At 39.2% G+C, this 19,912-nt stretch overlaps 1 protein-coding gene across 2 annotated transcripts in view; it reads left to right on the plus strand.

Moving 5' to 3' along the window:
* The first annotated feature begins 790 nt into the window (after positions 1-790).
* Positions 791-19,912, plus strand: part of ftz-f1 (ftz transcription factor 1) — a 43,538-nt gene continuing 24,416 nt past the window's right edge. Inside the window, exons 1-3 of one of the 2 annotated variants that reach the window (XM_070208119.1) lie at positions 791-1,301; positions 1,551-2,272; positions 2,974-4,296. In XM_070208119.1, the coding sequence (XP_070064220.1) occupies positions 3,120-4,296 (1,177 nt within the window). In that variant the 5' untranslated portion in view covers positions 791-1,301; positions 1,551-2,272; positions 2,974-3,119. Of the gene's footprint in view, positions 2,273-2,973; positions 4,297-19,912 lie in introns of both variants that reach the window. The other variant, XM_002047995.4, reaches the window with a different exon arrangement.

The raw sequence follows: 19,912 nt of genomic DNA on the forward strand, positions 1-19,912 counted from the left end.
TATATAATTGTAAGTGTATTGTATTGTAAATGAGAAACGGCAACAATGTTCAATGATTATATTTATAAAACAGAAACGTAATTTGTAATAACAAAAATAAACGGAAATGCAAACTATTTTCTTATCAATAAAATATTTGAAATTTTCGTGTTTTGAAGATCGTAAATCAAATCATGTTCAACTAATTACAAAGTAATTTCTTTAAAGTAAATGACATTTTCATCAATACGTATTTAAAGTTTGCAGTCCGTTAAAGCAGATGTTTTTCCATAAGAAAAAAATCTGATTTCAAAAGTTTATTAACGACCAGAATTTAAGGTCTGTACCTAATACAGGGTATTTAATCTTTTTGCTTTTGATTTTACTGAAAATCTAATTTTGCCCGCGCCACATAATTCGAAATTGCTTGTAAAATTGAAAACCGTTCAAGAAAAGCTCCCATAGATGGCGCTCAATAACAACTGAAAATTTTGCCCAATAGCTGGCGTTTGGAGGAAAAAGCTACACAGCCCTTACACACAGTTGCTTTGATGTGCAAAATTGCTTTAAGCTCAAAGCTTCTGACGCTGCTTGCCATATGATTGCCGTCCTTGTTCTTCAAATGCGCGTTTAAAGGCCAAGAATACTTTTGACGCTGTCGCTGCTGCCGCCTGCCTTTTACACGTCCTTGGCCCCGCGTCGCACTCGATCTGTCTATCTCTCTATGTGTGTGTGTGTGTGTTTTGCGTACTTGCGAGTGTGTGTGTGTGTATGCGTGTGTGCTTTCCTCTTCTTCTACCTACGCCAACAACTTTGCTACTCTTACTGTGTTCCCGTTTGTGTTGGCCTACAGACCTAATTTTTGCGTGTGTTGTGTGCTGTGCATAGTTTTCCCGAAAAAATCGGAATAAACAAATAGAAAGAAAGTAAAAGCAACTATATTCAAATAGCGTGGCGTGTGTCGGCGGCAGGGAAAGTGAAGTTTAAATCCCAAACGGTGTGAGTGTGAGCATTACGATTTCGAGAACAGCAATAACAACAAAAGCCACTAAAAACTTAAAAGCAAAATGAAAATGTGTGTGTGTATATGCGTGAGCAGCAGCAGCAGAAGCAGTCGCAGCTAAAGCATGTTCCAATAACGGTAGTGCAATTTTTGTAAAATTATCACATACCTAAATACATACATGCATATGTATGCACACGTTATGTATGCACATACATACATATTTTGTTCTGTCATAGAATTGGAGCAGAGCAGCTAAAACAACAACAAAATTAGTAGAGCGCCCCCTGCCAGCCAGCCACAGCAACAGCAACAACAAGTAAATGGTCGTAATTGTGTGTGTATAAGTGTATATATATATATATATGTATGTATGTACATAAGTGCGCGTTGTTCTCATGTGTTCGTTCGTGTGTAATAGGGAATTGCAATTTGTTGTTTTTGTAGGAAGAGCTTTTCGCTTGTTGCGCGTGCTCGTCTTTCTCGTCGTCTCGTTGTCGTTGTGCAAGAAGTTTTCGTCGTCTGGCTCGGCATAATTGCAATAAATTTGCTGTTTTTTGATACATAGAAGGAAGCAGCAAACGCCGACGCCGACGCCACCGTTGCCGCCATGCAAAAACAAATTCCATGTGCGAAAGACAACACTAAAAGCGAATAGCGAATAGGCAAAGCGAAAACGAAAAAAAAAAGAAAGAAAGAAATAGCAAGAGAATTGGCGCAGCGCAAATAATAAGAACATACACTAGCGACGGCAACAACAACAACAACAACAGCAACAGCAATAATAATAATAAGAGTGAGCGCGCAACTGTGTGCGTGAGTGCTGCGAAAAAAAAACACACACAAAATAAAATAAAATAAAAAAATATGCTGAAAAAGCTTTCGACGACGACTTCGCAGCTGCTGCTGGCGCAGGCGGAAACTGCATCAGTGCTGATCGTAGCGGGAACAGGGCTGCAGGGGCAACATGAATCACGATAGTTCTTCTTCTTTGTGCGAATAACCGTGTGAAGTGTACAAACAAATAGAGAAGGCAGGCGAAACGGGACAACAACAACAACAGCAATAATAGCACTTTTGCTTTCGGTCCCAACTGGTTTTAAGAACGACAAAAAGAAAAAGCACACCAAATCGAGCGCCCCAAGAGCCGCCGGAGTCGCAGCGCGTCTTTGTTGTGATCGCTGTCGGTGTAGCGGCGCATGCGCTACAGCGTCGCTGTCGCTGTCGACGTCAGAGCAACAGCAGCAGCAGCAGCAGCAGCTGCTGTTGCTATTTTATTTAGCATGAAAGGTACGTTTTTGCTTCATCGTTCTGTGCACTGGCACGCCCCTTACACTGTCCGCCCCTGTCAACTGTCCCGGCTCTTATGTCTAGTTGGGCTGAGCTTTTTTGGCATCAACTTTGCAGGCATCAACTGGCAAGGGTTAGTTTAACTGTAGCTAATTAAGATCTGTGCAAGTTACTTGAGGGCCTTCCAGTTGGAATTGCCAACCACTGGAAAACAACAGCAAATTTGTATAGATTAATGCTGATTGGATTTGTTGAGTGGTGAAAAAGGCACAACTGCAAGCTGGGATTCCAATTGGAGTAGATTTAACTGCAACTAAGCAATTGTTGGGCTTTACAGGTGCGAAAAGCGTAATTGCTAGCTATGTACTAAAAAGGAGTTACTAAATCAGAAATGTTAGACTTAAAGTAAAATCAAGTAATTTTCAGATTTAACAATAATGCACCTATTTATAAGCGAAGCTTTTAAAGCTGTGGCGCGTCTGTGAGTGCTTTAAAGCTTTTCGAAGTTGTGGGTATATGAGAACTTGACCTTGACCTACATTCCCTTTTGCTTGACTGACTTTCATAGAACCACATTGGGCAGCGTTTAAATTTAGCCTTATATCCCTTTTCCCTCCGGGCACATCTATTTGCTTTCCCTTTGCTGTTTAAGCGTTTGACACTTTGCTAACTTTGTTGTTGTTCGCTTGAACTTTTTGCAGCTGGAAGACAATTTGTGAGTAATTGCAACTACTAAAGCTACCTGCCAAACTGCAAACTGCAACAACAATTTAAGCATCACTGATAACTGTAAACAAAGAAAACAACACAAGTCAACGTACATCACAATACTACGCAACGTATTAACATGGATACCTTTAATGTACCTTTGCTGGCCGAGAGCAGCAGCAGCAGCAGCATTGCCAATTATGCGGCCAGCAACAACAACGATAGCAACAATCATCATCATCAACAGCATCAGCATCAGAATCATCATCATCACCAGCACCTGCAACAGCAACAGCAACAACAACAACAACAACAACAACAGCAGCTGCAGCAGCAGCAGCATCAGCAGCCAGTGTTGCCACATCATCATAAGGATCAGATGCTCGCCGCGGGCAGCACACCAATGTTGCCATTCATTAACTATGCCCAGCTGCAAAAGGACGCGCTGCCCAATTCCAATTCCAATCCGCCCATTGAGAACTTTAGTTCCTTGCAGGCCATCGACAACAGTCAATTGGATGGCGCCGTCTCCTTGAGCGGACTCTGTGAGCGCATCTTTGCCAGTCCCAATCCGCATAGTAATAGCAATCACAACAACAACAACAACAACAATGTGGATGTTAAAGGGTCAGCGCCATCTAGCGGCGGCAACGGGCCGCTTATACTAGAATCCGTCTCCATGTCATCATTTGCCAATATTCTGTTCAACAACAATCGCAGCAACAACAACAACAACAACAACAGCAGCCAGAACACGGGCAGCGTCGAGACCTTGAGCAGCATCGATCCGCTGTTGCTGCAGAAGACCAGCTCGGTGGAGTATCATCAGCTGAAGCCGTTGGAGAACGGAGCCGGCGCCGGAACAACGGCGGCCGTGGTGAGCACATCCGGTTTTCTCGGCTCCACAACGGCCCAGCTGCTGGACTTCGAGGTGGTGCCCAGCAGCAGCGACAAGGATGCGATTGTGGCTGGCAACAATGGGCTGGCTGATACAACAACTGCAACTGCAACAGCAACAGCAACTGCAACAGCAACAGCAACAGCTGCAACATCAACAAGCACTGCCAATCGAAGATCGCTGCACAGCATCGAGGAGCTGGCGGCAAGTTCCTGTGCTGCCGCCAAAACCAACAACAATACAACACAACAACAACAACAACAGCAGCAGCAACAGCAGCAACAACAGCAGCAGCAGCAGCAGCAGCAACAGCAACATCTTCAACAGCAGACGGGCAATCTGAGCGGCTCCAACATAAGCTCCGAGGATGAGTCCATGTCGGAGGATGAATTTGGTCTAGAGATTGACGATCAAGGGGGTAAGTAGACATATCCTTTATCCAATTTGAATAGTTTCGCATAAGTCCTAAGATGTTGGCAATATTCTGTTGTGTGTGTGTGCAACATGCAACATTGTTGCTGCAAGTGCAACAAAAATATTTAATCAAACAAAGCAAAATAAGACAAATAAATACATCAAAACAGAAGAGAACGTGAATAATCAAGTTAAAAAAAAAAAACAACAAATTCGGGAGAAAACAAAAATAATTAAAAAATAACAAAACATTTGAAAATATTTATTCATAAAAGAAATTTAAAAAAATACTAAAACAAGCAGTATTTTTCCAAAATAATAAATAATACCAAATAAAATGAAATCAAAATTAAAAACGAAGCATAATTCTAAAAAATTACAGATTACAATTCTTGAAACATAAACAAATTGAGGTAACTTTTATAAAAATCGAAATTCCTTTTTAATAATAAGAAAATATTAGAAAATATCAGAAATATATATCTTTGGCAAGCCGAAAATTTAATATCCTTGTAGGCATTTCCCATGCGAATAGTGCACAGAATTGCCATATCAAATCTTTCTCTTCCACCCATCTTTCATATATCAGCCACATTTTATAGCCTCTTCTAGGGTACTACTAGAACTAGAAACATATGATATAGTGCTCTGATATTATTAAGATTTTGCTTATATATATTTAGGGAACCTGGTAGAACTGCTAAATGTCGCTTTCAGTCAAGATATTTTGACAAACAAAAAATATATTCATTCAAAAGGCTACTCTTCGAACTATCATTCCCATTACAGCTATATGATATAGTGGTTCGAACCGGATGGTTCCGATATAAAATATACGGCCAGAAACAGCAAAGATAAACTTTAGCGAAGTTTCAATTTAATATGATAGTCTTAATATTGAGAGACTTGTTTGCGAACAAACAGAGACAAACGAATAACCAGACCGAAGGGCGTGTTAATATATCTCAATTCAGCTGTTGATGCAGATCGAGAATATATATAATTTTATAATACACTCCTCTACAAGGGTATACGAATGTATTTAAACTTAAGAAGCAAAACATCTCAGAATACTCCGAAAACTAGCTTTAACGGCTTTCGAGTAATGCCTATAAGCCCCCGTCTCAAAATCGATATTTATCGGTCTTCTGAAAATGGGAGGAGTTGTTGACAAATATCTTTAAATCTTCAATCTTAATATACTTCAAATTTGTAGAGTAGTTTTTCTAGTTTCCCAGCTCGACGCATTTATTTAGAGGGATATAGCTCGATCAGCTCAATTAATCGAACTGCTCAAGCATATATAGATAACGTTTTTTTTTTCAAGGTTCAAATTTCAATTTAAGACAAATGAGAATCGATATTTATCGAGACAACATATGGAACAGCGAACAGGGTATCGCTTGGTCGAGTGCTCTCAACGCGAGCCGCTTAATTTATTGCTCTCGTCTCGGCAGATGTCGCTGCGTCAGCAAACGCACGCACTTGCAAGTTGCAAGTACAACGTTAGTTATTGTTGCTGCTGCCTGCGGCTGACATTCAGCAATGTCAGGCGTCGCGTCGCCCACTTTGGCGACCTTCAATGCTGCATGTTGTGTGTGTGTGTGTGTGTGTGTGTGTGTGTGTGTGTGTGTGTGTGTGTGTGTGTGTGTGTGTGTGTGTGTGTGTGTGTGTGTGGAATACCCACAAGTGCAGGGGCGTCGCCGCAATCCTGAGCGTGTAGCTAAAATTGGAGCAAGGTCGTCGTCGTGCGTTAGAATTTGGGTCAAGCGTACGTTGCGCATTAATACCCCTTGAAAGTGGGCAAAAGATGGGCATTTACGACTATACACTTAAGCCTCTTCAGCAGCAGTTTCTCTCACGAAATACACAAACTTTTGCCTTTAATTTGTAGCATTTAAACTTGCATATTTACAGGGTATCTTCTAGTCGGGCCTGCTGCTCGAGTAGCGAGCTGTTTGTGCTGTTTTGTAAAATGCATTAGAGATTGGGCACAAGGATGCAAACGCACACACGCACAGACACCATACACACACATATACAGTGAAATTGCATAGAAATTGACGGTCACATTTGAATGTGTGCGTGTCTCTCTGTGTGTGTGTGAATGTGTGTGTGCATCAGCCACGGCAAGCGAAACCCGTCAGCCGCATCAAACGTTTGGCGCGTGTGTGCAGTATGCACGCTCTCTCCCTCTCTCTCCCTCCCTCCCTCTCACGCTCTTGCTCTTGTTCTCCTTTTCTGCCTCTGCCTCTGTCTCTGTCTCTGTCTGTGTTGGTCTGTCTATGCTTTGCACTCTCGAGCTTTATGTTCTGCCTCAGTTGCTTTAACGCCGCGTCGCCGCCCACTGCAACGCCGGCTGACATTGACACAGATAATTGCAATGTTTGCGACGCCGTCGCCGTCGCCGACGTTGACGTCAACGTCGCCGTTGACTGAGGCGTTCGATAACCGCGCTGCGTCTATTGCTTACCTCAAAGGATTTAAATGGGTCAAAGTCAGCCGCTTGTTGCTGCCGCTGCTGCTGCTGCTGCTGCTGCTGCACTTTGGAAATAGCTAACGAGGTCGTCGACGACGCAAATTGGGGCATGACATTGCAGGGGACACCGCATAGTTGTTGTTGTTGCAATTGTTGTTGCTGTTGTTGTTCTCCTCTGTGCTGTAAATTCATTACAAGGTTCTATGTCGAATGTTGCGTCTGAAGCGGCGCGACAGACGCTTTGTCAAGGACAACGTTGCATGTCCTTGCCGCTGCCATATTTGCTGTACGTTGCATGCCCCAAATTGGGGCAAGGTCGAACCATGCAAATTGTGGCTGCAACTTTGTGTGATTTAAGTCTGGCACGTGGCTGCAGCCTTAAAGTCTACGAAGGCAAATGCCACAAAACGGCTTTAAGATACTTTATGAGGATTATTTAAACAAGGATTCTAAAATTCGTCACAACCAGCAATTCTTATGGTTGATTAAATATGTATTTTACTTCAAATTAAAATAACTTGTTAACAATTTGTAGTTCTTCAGCTTAGCCATAGACATATCCTTCAGATTGATTATGATTAAGGACTTCTCGATAGTTTTTATTCTATAGCTTATTTGTTTAGGGATTATATTAAGGAAAATTCTAGAACTTATTCCTCGCAATACCCAATTATTTATATGCCCGATTAAAAATGTATTTAACTCTATATTAAAGTAATGTTGAGTCCCTCAGCTTAGCCATATCGTCCAGAATGGTCATTCGCATTGATTGCATTGTGGCCTATTCTATATATTCTATTCCATAGCTGATCTGTTATAAACGAGAATTCTAGAACTCTTCCATTGTTATACCTTATTATTCATATGATTGATTAAATATGTATTTTAGTCCACTTTGAAGTAATTGGCCAACAATTTGAAGTCCCCGAACTTAGCCATATCCTTCAACATAGTTATGATTGTGGGCTAATCTATATATTGTGTTCTAGAGCTGATCTATAGCGAGAATTCTAGAACACGTTCCTCGTATTATTAAGAGGTATTCATATGGTTAATTAAATATGTGTTTGATTCCACTTTGAAGTAATTGGCCAACAATTTGGAGTCCCCCAGCTTAGACATATCCTCCAGAATGGTCATTCACACTGTTTGCATTGTGGAGTATTCTCTTGTGTTCGGTATTCAGTTTCAAACCTCAAATGTAAACCGCAAATTGTAATTGAAATACAGTTGGCGTTAGTCAAGCGATCAGAAATATTGTAAATACCATCAAGGATGCAACATTGAAAAGTTTATTTAGTATACGTATTTATTAAATGCTATTGTGCAATGTTTATTATTCAGAGATTAGATAATGTTTCAAGGTGCAACGCCATTAAAGTCGTTCAATCGGAACAAAATAACAACAACCACAAAAAAAAATGAAAAGAGAATTAAAACAATAATAAAAACATTTACCGAACCTGCATTTTATTGGCTTGCAAATGTTAAGTGTTTGGCAAATTGTTTAATTAATTGTGATCAATCGAATTAAAAATTTAATTAGGTACAAAACACTCTAGTCGCATAGAACTTACCTTGGTCTAAATTGGCCCAGTATAAAATCGTTTCCATGAAAACTATTTGATAAACTTTGAACCAAGTACGGCTCAGATATGGATCCAGCTGGAGTTCCAATATAAGAAGAAGCTGCTTATGGTTCGGCTTAGCTGAGATTTAAGGTATTTGTTAGTCGTGCACTCCCGTCAAGGAAACCTCTTAGTGGCTTTTGCTAGCTATGAGCTATTTCTGTCGATAGAGGGCGCTCTGTAGCTTTCTAATGTGGCTAAGCTTAAAGTTATCGATATCGATAACAAAAAGTCATCGAATCGTATTCTCTGAGACGTTTCGTAAAGTAGAAGATTGGATTGCGGACTGCATTTCAAAGGATTAAGCTCTACAGATGAGTTCGTCTTAAGATCAATGCAGACATTTTAATTATTAATAATAATTTGAAAGGTTAGCTTTTATTATACGATTACGATTATTGTTTGTTTTAATTTATTTTTCATATTATTTTTTATCTATTTACTTTTGACATATGCAATTTCTCAAAACAGATTTGATTGCGGGTAATGCAATTTAAATTGTATTCAGTTATTTTTGCTGTCTGTCTCGCTCCCTCCCTCTCGCCCCCACTCTCTCTCGCTCTCTCTCTCTCTCTCTCTCTATCTCTCTCTCTGGGTGTCTGTCCGTTTGTCTTGTTGTTGCTGTTGACGATTTTCTCGCATTGCATTGCCCATTTTGTTGTTGACCTTAACTCAAAAATAGAAAAACTGCCATTGAGAGTTTGGCTGAGTGGCTGCCGTCTCGATGCGCCGACTGCGGCTTGGCGAGGGGCACGCGCTGCATGCGAGGGGTCTGTATGGAAAAGTGTGCTAATGGGTCGCCAGTTGACCCTGTGCCAGATTTCAAATGACGACGACGAAGACAACGACGGGAACGTACATGGAGACGGCGGTTGGGAATGGGAAGTTGGGGGCGGCAACTGCGCAGCATGCACTAGCTGTGCATGGTAATTGCGATATGACCCACCCCCCACCAGGGTGCAGCGAGAGCGAGAAAGAGACAAAGAGAGAGAGAGAGAGAGAGAGCAGAGTGTGAGCTTGCATTGCATTGATTTTCCTTTTGTTTTTCTTAGCTGAAAAAGCGCATTATATTGTTCTTGTGCTCTCTTCTGCCTGCCACCCAGTCCCTCTCTATCTCTCGCTCTCACTCACACACTGTCTCCCTCTCTTTTTCGTGCACCCAGCACTTGCTCAAGAGTGGGGCTAAATGGCGGCCTGCACCCTGACCTAGTTATATTCGCATGCATTATATTTCTAGAATTTGTTTACCCTTGCAGATGTTATAATATTTTCGACACGAAATGTATAACCCATTGATGATGGCATTTCACAAATAACATGCATTTTATTTGTTGCTGGTATCAATATCAATATTAAAGACCCAAATAATATATGTAAGAAGATGCTCAAAATGGTTTTTAAAACAAATAGACAATATTGAAGCTGTTTCTTGTCTCAGTCTTCATCAGTCAAAGGGACAAAAGACAGACAGTTATTTGGGGGAATTGTAAATCTAACTCCAACCAATTAAGATTGGGTTTTATTTATTAACAAGGAGAAGGAAGAGATGCTTCCTTTCATAAAGTATATATATATTCATGGCCAGCATCAATAAACAAGTCAATCCAGGCATCTTTGTTTGTTTATCGATAATTTGCTCTATTTCCAAACAATCGATTAGCATTCTATCTGGGGCCCGCGCTGTACGAGTTTGTTTCCTTTAATCGATAACTTATTCCGTTTCTAAGCAATCGTTAAAAATCGACATTTTAATTCTGGAGGGTTTTGAACAGCTAGAGTCAACAAAATGGACATGTTCCTTCCAGAAAAGATCAAGTAACTTTCTTTTATATATCTTTCTTTTATATTTACTTTAATTATGTGATTTTGTATGTAATATGTATACATTCCATACATTTTAGTTTTTTAGCGTCGAACTGCGTTGTAACATATTTTTGCGCTTTTTAGTCGATGCTGCTGTATGTTTTGGCTCTTATCTTTTGTTATCGCTGTGTGTATACGTAATGTACAATTTGTAAATTGTATATTGCGTATACGCCGCGTGTTGCTGTTAACTTTTAATTGATGGCATGTACTGACAATTCACTATTAGTTTGCTTGAAACTGAAATTGAAAAGATTTCTTATTTTGCGCAAACCAAAACATAAAACGAAAAAATTGCCAGAGGAACAGCAGCTGAGCCATATCCATGAAGAGGGTATTATAACTGTCAAACAAATATGTTTAAATTTTTATAAATCTTATTCAAAGTCGTTGATTTCTTTTGTGTTTATATGTAGCTCTATATGTATGTGTGCGTAAGAGTGTAGCGCATTCAGCAGTCAGCAAAGTCGGTTCGCAATTTGCGCGCCATTCACAGCAACAGAAATGATTGTAGCTCATTTTTTTTAAACTGGAAAAAAAGTTAAAACACACACACACACACACATGCACGCAAGCAATGCACACACACACATACATGCCGATACACATAATACGTACACACGAGCAGAGCTTTTCGGCGAGCTTTTGACACTGCATGTGTGTGTCTGTATGTGTGTGTGTGTGTGTGTGCCTGTTCTGTCTCAATGGGTGCGTGTGCTTCTGTTTGTATTTAGGCTTTGGGTCTGTGCGCTCTAGTTGTGTGCGTGCGCGTGTGTGAGTGTGTGTGTGTGTGTGTGTGTGCTGCAAAGCAGAATAAAAACTGCAGCGATCTTCAGTCAAAGCACACAACAACGAACGCAATAGAGATAGCAAAAACTGATACAGATATAAACAGCTTAAAAGCTATATTTACACATGCCGTAACACAGACACACACACACACACACACACACACACACACGTATGCCACTATTATACTATAGCCTATGCATTCCAGTGCAAACACGTGAGCGAGCTTTGCCGGCGAAAAGCTCAGCGCAGTTCAGGTAAAATGGGCCGACACCGACTGAACACAGCAATTTGCCTTGCCAAGCGAAATCAATAGTTGGGAACAGAACGCAACGCCAGAAGGAGGGGGGTGGGGTGGGGACATTGAGCTCTTATAATTGCCAGACTATCAAAAATATGTTCTAATATGCAATATCTACTACTGCAATAAAAATAATTACTACTCTGACGTAAAATCAATATATTCTGATACAATTGCCAGAGGTAATTCGAAATGTGAGCATTATTTGTAATGGAAATATATTTAATTGGTAAATGTTTACAATGTATTTATTTAGTATTTGTCCAAATGAGATTTTACGTCCACTAATCTGTTTACTTTGCCAGGGGAGTACATCGACTAGATACGACAAATAAGAAATGTATTTGAAAATGAAATGCATTTGTAAAAGTTTTGCGATAAGCTTATTTGTTTATAAATTTAGCTCTTATCTTGTATCTGAGATCGTTCCAATCATACGCCTGGACAAACAAATGTCGCTTGTTCTTCTCATTATGAATAAATAAAATTGTATTTATGTTGATTCGTTTCGAGGCAGATTTCAAGTAGCTTAAGAGCTACAGAACTCATATGTTTGCATAAAGGCATGTTATAAGATACAAAGTAACTTGATAATTCTCAAGGTATTTGAGTAACTTTGTGAATAATTAAAAATTATATAATTTGCTATAATTCTTTTTAGACATATATAATTTATATACAATTAGAAATCCTCCCTCCTTCCCTTTAAAACTGCCTTCATAAAATAAAGTGCACTTTGCTCAAATGTTTCTCCCGCTTTTAAAGTTGGCAAAACTCCAAAAGTGTTTCAGTAGTATTTCAGCCACGCCAACTTTCGATAAGTTCTTCTTACAATCGTGCTCCCAATAATAAGAATATATCGCAATTCCTTGAATCACACTCGTATATTTCCTCTTTCACACAGCGAACAGAGTATTGTGCAGTTGGTCTTGCCTCTTCTAAAATTGGTAATCCATTCGAATATGTTGAATATTTGTTTATAATTTAACATAAAATGGTTTACCAGACAGCGCGTTCTCAAAGCAAAAAGGCTGAGAGTAGCAGAGAGATCCTTTATATATATGTGGGGTTTTATATTAAAAGTTTATTATAAACAAGTGTATTGTTGATTTAACAAATTGTATTGCTTAGGATGATTATCATTCGAATCAAAGTAACACGTCGTTTCGTCGTTTTGTTCTCAGCCTTCATACCACACAGGTCCAGCGTTGAACTTTTCGTCTTAACGAGCAAACATCTTCTGCTCTACGTCCAGTACGTTGCCCTCGTGGCTTTGCACTGTCCTCGTTGATCGTCGTTTTTGGATAACTCGCCGTCTGCGAATTCGCCGTCTTCTTTGCTCGTTGTTACGCGTCGTGTATTCGTCGTTCGTCTTTTAGCGTGTTCGTTGTCTAGGGATTCTTGTGCTGTTGGTTGTGCACAGTGGGATTTGGGTATACAGCATTTACCCAACCCACATTCGGCCATTCTGACTAAGCGTTCGGCCCGAATGCTTCCTCGTCATCTTCATCATCGCTGCCAATGGACCATGGCTTCATATATTCGGCACACGTTGCAGAATTCTTCGGCCCATCGCAATTACCTACTTTCTGGACATCATACGCGTTGTTATGCTTAATCTTAACGACTTGATAGGGCCCCAAAAACTTAGGCTTTAATTTTAGGCCTCTACCAAACTGTGTGCGTTTTATGGCAATAAGGTCGCCAACATTATAACGTCTTGCATGCTTTCGTCTCAAATTGTATGTATTTCTATTTTCATTTTGAATTTTTAAAATTTGTGTTTTTGCCTTTGCTCTTAATTCGGTTCGATCGTCATTAAATAAAGCTATTGTTTCTTTATTGATTATATCTCGAATCTTCCGATCTTCTTTTGTTTTCATTTTTACACCAACTAAAAGCTCAAAAGGTGTCGCATCAATACTTCTGGAAAATGTCGAATTAATTGCCTGCTGTACCTGGTTGATGTGTCTGTACCATTTTGTTGGGTCATCAATGCTCAATTTTGAGAGTACTGAAATAATTATAGCATTCAGCCTCTCGACTTGACCGTTCACTCTTGGTAGGCCTGTAGTTGTCTTAACTAGTTTTATGCCTTCGTCGTCACAGTATTTAACAAAATCTTGCGAAGTAAAGGCAGAGCCCCTATCCGTAATGATAAATGCTGGGTTACCAAATACAATACTTTGATTAGTTAACTTTGTAATGACCTCGTTTGCATTAGTAGACTTCGTTGGATACAGCCAACAAAACTTGGTAAATGAGTCAATAATCGCCAAAATGTGTTTGTAGTCTTTATGCGTTGACTCAAGTGGACCCAAGAAATCGATGTGGTAAGTGTGTAGGGGAACGTCTTCCTTCTGTAGTGGGTGTAGCAGCCCTTCTTGTTTGCCTCTTTTGCGATTTGTTAAAATGCAGGGAACGCAACAATCTATATACTTTTTTATCTTCTCTTCGAGGTTAGGAATAAAGTATTCTCGGCAAATTAACTCTTTGGTCTTTTTTGCTGCAAAATGGCCTTTGTCATGAGCATAGCCAATAATTCTTTTTTGCATGTCACTGGGTACTACTATTAACTCATCATCTTTTATAAGTTTGTATAGAATACCTGATTTTATGAAGTAGTCGTCGTATGCTTTATTTTTATCGGTTAAAACTTCCTTAATTGCTTTTATCTTTTCGTCTCGGGCTTGTGCATCTTTCATAGCAATACTGATACTATCTTCGTTGATTATCATTACTGGGTATCTGCTTAAAGCGTCGACGTGCTTCATTCTTGTGCCAGCTCTATGTTCTACTGTATAATCGTATTCTTGTAGGAACATAATCCAGCGTGCCACCCTGGTGCATAAACTTTGTTTCTCTAGAGTTTTTGCAAATGCATTACAGTCTGTTACAAGTTTAAAATGAATACCTAGAAGATACACTCTAAACTTCGTCAATGCTTCTATGACTGCCAAAATTTCTAACTCATAGCTGCTGTATTTACGTTGGGCATCTGTAGTCTTTTTTGACATAAAGTAAACTGGATGCAGTTGACAATCTTCGGGGCTTTTCTGCAATAAAACTGCTCCAAAGCCATCAATCGATGCGTCTGTGTGTACCTCTGTCTCACACGTTTGATTGTAAATACTTAACACAGGGTTTTCAGTAAGAAGCTTTTTCAATAAGTTAACCGAATTCTCCTCTGCTATTTCAATTCTAAATTTCGCTTTATTCTTGGTCATCTCCGTTAAAGGTCTAGCTATTGTAGCATAATTTGGTATAAATTTTCTAAAATAGCCTGTCAAGCCTAAGAAACTTTCTACCTGCTTTATTGTTTGTGGCATCTTAAACTTAGATACAGCTTCAATTTTTTCTGGTGATGGGAATATCTTTTTATTACAGATCACATGACCAAGAAATTGAATACGTTTCTTTAAAAAATTGCATTTTTTAATGTTAAGCTCCAACCCATACTCCTTGCATGTGCCAATAACTTCCTTTAAATGTTGCACCGCTTCTAGCTCGTTTTTGGCTGGTATGATAATATCATCTACATATGGCAAAGCAATTCCTCTGCGTGACAGGTGACGAAATATCGCGTTAACATGGCGTTGAAAAACACCTGGTGAGTTTGAAAATCCGAACGGCACTCTCAGAAATTGATATTGTCCTCGATGTGTTACAAACGAAGTATATTTTCTACTTGATTCTGCCACTGGTACGTGAAAAAATCCATTTTTTAGATCAATTGTACTAAAAATATTCGCTTCTTGTAATCGATCCAGCTGATCCTCGATTAGTGGTAAAGGAAAATGGTCTTTAACAATTACCTTGTTGATTCTTCTATAATCTATGCATAGCCGGGTTGAACCATTGCGCTTTTTAACAAGTACTATCGGGCTAGTAAACTCGGATGTAGATTCTTCAATTATGCCATTTTCAAGCCACTCATCAATTTGCTCATCGACAATACTCATTTCCGTAAACGCCAATCTGCGCGGCCGTGAAAATATTGGTGCCTCATCTTTTACTACAATGCGCATCTCTACATTTGTTGTCTTCGTCTTATTTGGTTCATAGTTCGAAATAAGTTCTCGAACTTCTTGTTTAGCATACTCACTTGCTGTGTCTTCTATGTCGTATACGCAGTCGAAGTCTTCAGGGCAAATTCTTAGTATATTTATCTCTTCACTGTTTGACATTTTGCGAACTTGTAAACCGTTACGACTAAATACAATCTCAGCCTGTAAACATAGTTCTTCGCCAAGAATAACTTTGACATCAATACATTTAATTGGAACCACGTAAAAATCAAGTATAAACTCTTCATCGTCAATAAGAATTAGATGTTTAAAATGTCCAGTTGGTTTTATTTTATTCTCACTGCGCTCACTGCCGAATCCAATAAGAAAAACATTGCAGATTTCTAGCTTCGGCTTGCCAATTTCACAATAAAAGTCTTCACGGATGATATTGAATTTGCTGCCAGTATCAAATAACGCTACACATTTCTTATTTGAGAAACATACTTCTTTACAGGATAAATCGTTTTTGGCTTGCAAACTGCGTGTATTTGATATTACGGCCTCACTTTTCTCAATTTGTTCACAATCTTTCGAGATGTGACCGTATTGATTGCATCTGAAACATTTTTTTCCTTTATTTTTATTTTGACAATAATTAGACGTATGCCCTTTTTCACCACAGTTAAAGCATTTCACATCTTTTTTTGCATCTTTGCTTACGTTGAAAGCTTTTTTGTCTCTTTCTTTAACACTGCAATCGTTACGCTTTGTTTTTTCCTTTTCGACTCGACACTCTTTTTCAATCATTGTTTTATAATATTTCAACTTTTCTTTGAATTGATTTAAATTTTTCGCACCGTATAATATGGATTTGTTTCCACCTCTCTCATCTATTCCGTCAATTAAATACTGTATGAAAGCGTCATCTGCAATTTTACCTCGAGAAGCAATGTCTTTCATTCTATAAAAGAATTCGAATACACACTCGTTGTTGCTGCGTTTCGTCTGCGCGAGCTGTTCGTGAATTTCTTTGCTGCTTACACTTGAACTGAATTCTGCCAAGAGTGCTCGTTTGAGAGAGTTCCAAGTGCTTAAACCTCTCTCACTCAATACGAAGAGTTTCGCTATTCCTTTAAGTGCCTTTTTTGCGAACAGAAACTTCTGGAAATCGTTCCAATGCGTGAGTGTTGCCTGCTCTTCATATTCTTCTATCCACACTTCTACTGGAATAGTGTTTGTGCCGTCAAAACAACGAATGCTCTCTTCCACGTCGCGAAAGCTGATCGCAAAGCGAGGAGCAATTTCGTAATTTTCAGCAATTCTCCTAGTTTTCGAGTTTTCCCTATTTCGAAGGTCAGCGGTCTGGAATGAAGCGTTGTCTGCTTCCTCTTCTATTTCATTTTCGTCGTCAGTTGCTTCTTCGTCTACTTCGTTGAATTCCATCAAATTGTTTTTCATCAGATTACGAAAAATGTGTCCATGCAAATCTGCGTGAACATATTCTATACCTAGAATGTTGCATATTGATACAAGGTCAGCCTGCGTTAAATTGTTCAATGCGTATTCCTTCTTCGCACTATACTCTGCGTCATTTTCTGTATACTCGAAGCCAGAAAATTCGCGTAGACGTTTGCGATTATTTCTGTCTCCCTCATTTTCAAAGATGAACTTGTGCAACGCAGTTATGCTCCCTTTTTTGCTTGAGCGTAAGCTAGCACTTATTAAATCATTAAGGCACGACATTTTTTTTTTTGAATAGTTTTTTTTTTTTTTTTGTTTTGCACAATTGTTGTTGTAACGTAAGATCGTTTTCAACTTTATTCACTCCTGTTCAATCTTGCACAATCTCGCTCACTTTTGCTCACACTTGCTCAATCTCGCTCAATCTTGCTCACACTTGCTCAATCTCGCTCAATCTTGCTCAATCCCGGACGAGCGCCCAAAATGTGGGGTTTTATATTAAAAGTTTATTATAAACAAGTGTATTGTTGATTTAACAAATTGTATTGCTTAGGATGATTATCATTCGAATCAAAGTAACACGTCGTTTCGTCGTTTTGTTCTCAGCCTTCATACCACACAGGTCCAGCGTTGAACTTTTCGTCTTAACGAGCAAACATCTTCTGCTCTACGTCCAGTACGTTGCCCTCGTGGCTTTGCACTGTCCTCGTTGATCGTCGTTTTTGGATAACTCGCCGTCTGCGAATTCGCCGTCTTCTTTGCTCGTTGTTACGCGTCGTGTATTCGTCGTTCGTCTTTTAGCGTGTTCGTTGTCTAGGGATTCTTGTGCTGTTGGTTGTGCACAGTGGGATTTGGGTATACAGCATTTACCCAACCCACATATATGTAACTGTGCATGCAGGGTATCTGCAAGTCGGGCACGCTGCTCGGCTGTCGGCGGCACTGCGGCGCTGCCGCTGATAGTCGTCGCAGCGTATTGAAATACGCGTGCGCTTTTGATAGATGACCTACTTTGCCATTTGCATGGCCTACTGCACTTGGCCAAGTTTTTGTCTCGCTCTCGCACCTGGCTGGCGGCCGCGGAGTGAGCGCAAGGCAGGTCAGCAATAATAATAATAAAGCAAATAAAAAACCAGCATAACAATTTTAAGACGTTTCGTTTTGTTTGCCACTTGATAAGCGATGCCACAAATAACGAAAAACAAAACAAAAATATATTACTCATACGCAGCGTTGTGCTGTGCTCTGCGCCGAGTTGTGATACTCTGAAACGAATTATTTGCACAATATGTAATTAGTTGGAATATTTAGATCATGGCAGCCATTAAAACATTGTAATAACAATTGCTGTCAAAAAAAAACACACGCGCACGCACACACACACACACACATGCACACACACTTTTCAAATAAGTCTCATATTTAACTGCAAAGGGTTTCATTTAAGTAGGAAATCCCAGGCCGAATTATGTTGATTCTTATATTATATATGTATGTGTGTATAAGTAGATATGTGTATATATATTCCTGATCCGCATCATCGATATAATTAAACACAGTTTTATATTTTAATTGTGGCATTGCGAATGTCGGCATAAGTTTTCTGGAATTGGAAATGAAATCCTTTCGGTTTTATCCGGCGTCTGAATACAATAAAGTATAGCTGGAACCATATTGTCTTCTCAAATTGGAACAATCGATCAAATATTTGAATAAATTGGGCCTTTTAAACTTGCCTTAACTAATTGCACTTGTCTGACTAAATCAGATTTGGGGAAGCCAAATTGCATTGTCGAAGCTTCAGAGGCCATCTGGTACACCTGAGGCCTAGATATTATATATATATTTAATATAGACTTAGATATGTATATTATATAGACTAAATATGTAATATGTATGTATTTCATTTTCGGAATGCTTTTGCCGTTTTCTTTGCTACATCTTAACTTTTGATCTGAAATTGGAAATATTTAATGATTTTATAGATGTTTGAAAATTCTAGAGATCTAAGAAAGCGTAGAACATGAAATAACAGTTGTCAAATATATAAAATATTCCAATTTTTCAAAGCAATTCCGATGTTTATCTTATAATTTGATGGAGATATCCTCTTCAATGCGTTTCACTTCTAACCAAATTACAATATACCCTGCAATTGTATAAATAAATAAGCAAGCATTGAACTGGTGTAAATATTATTCTTGTCAATGCATATTAATACCAAGATTATCTAATCGAAATCAGAAACCAGATGCAATCGAACTATTGCCAGTTTGTTATACCCCTTTTTTTCACATATTTATTAAGTTCACAGGGTATGGGATTTTAAAGAAAGTGCGTGTCTTGAATGAACAATATTACGCAAAAGATCGTGCATGCGGCGCACATTTTTTTTGTTTGCTTTTCATACCCTGTAGTCATTGACATTGATTAAAACAGGGTATATGCACTTTGTGCAGATATCTGAAAAGGCCAGAAATCGCATATTAATCAGAAAGATTAAGCATGCAATTAAGCTATAATTTATTATAATTGAGTAATAATATATATACTTGATACTTTATATCTTAAGTCAAGCTCGCTACAGAGTATCTCCTAGTCTGGCACTGTAGACTGGCGCACTTTTGTTTTTTTAATAAACAACCTCCAAAAATATCACGCACAATCAGAAAGAGTGATAAAGCGGGCGACGGCGGGCAGCGTAAAGAGACATTTGAGAGCGTAACAATGTGCGTGTGTGCGTGCGTGTGTGTGTGTGTGTGCGTGCGAGGTATTTTCGGTGTATTTTGTTGGGTTAGGTTCATTGAATAGATGTGAGAGTGTGCGCGTGTGTGTGTGTGTGTGTGTGTAAAGTGCGTGCGAGGCGTGAATTGTGTCTGTTTTGTATATTTTAGTGTTTCATTTTTTTGTTTGCCTATTTCGTGCGTTATATATATATGTATGTGTGTATGTGTGCATGTGTTTGTGTGTGTGTGTTCAACGAAGCGTCGCCGTGTGGGAATCTCTCGTTGCGGTTTGTGTGTTGCTCAAGGCAAAGCAACTAAGAAACAAGAAAGAACAGCTAACATATGTAAGTCGCACATTGAATA

Source organism: Drosophila virilis, chromosome 3 (assembly GCF_030788295.1).
Source record: "Drosophila virilis strain 15010-1051.87 chromosome 3, Dvir_AGI_RSII-ME, whole genome shotgun sequence".
In the NCBI taxonomy this organism is placed as follows: domain Eukaryota; kingdom Metazoa; phylum Arthropoda; class Insecta; order Diptera; family Drosophilidae; genus Drosophila; species Drosophila virilis.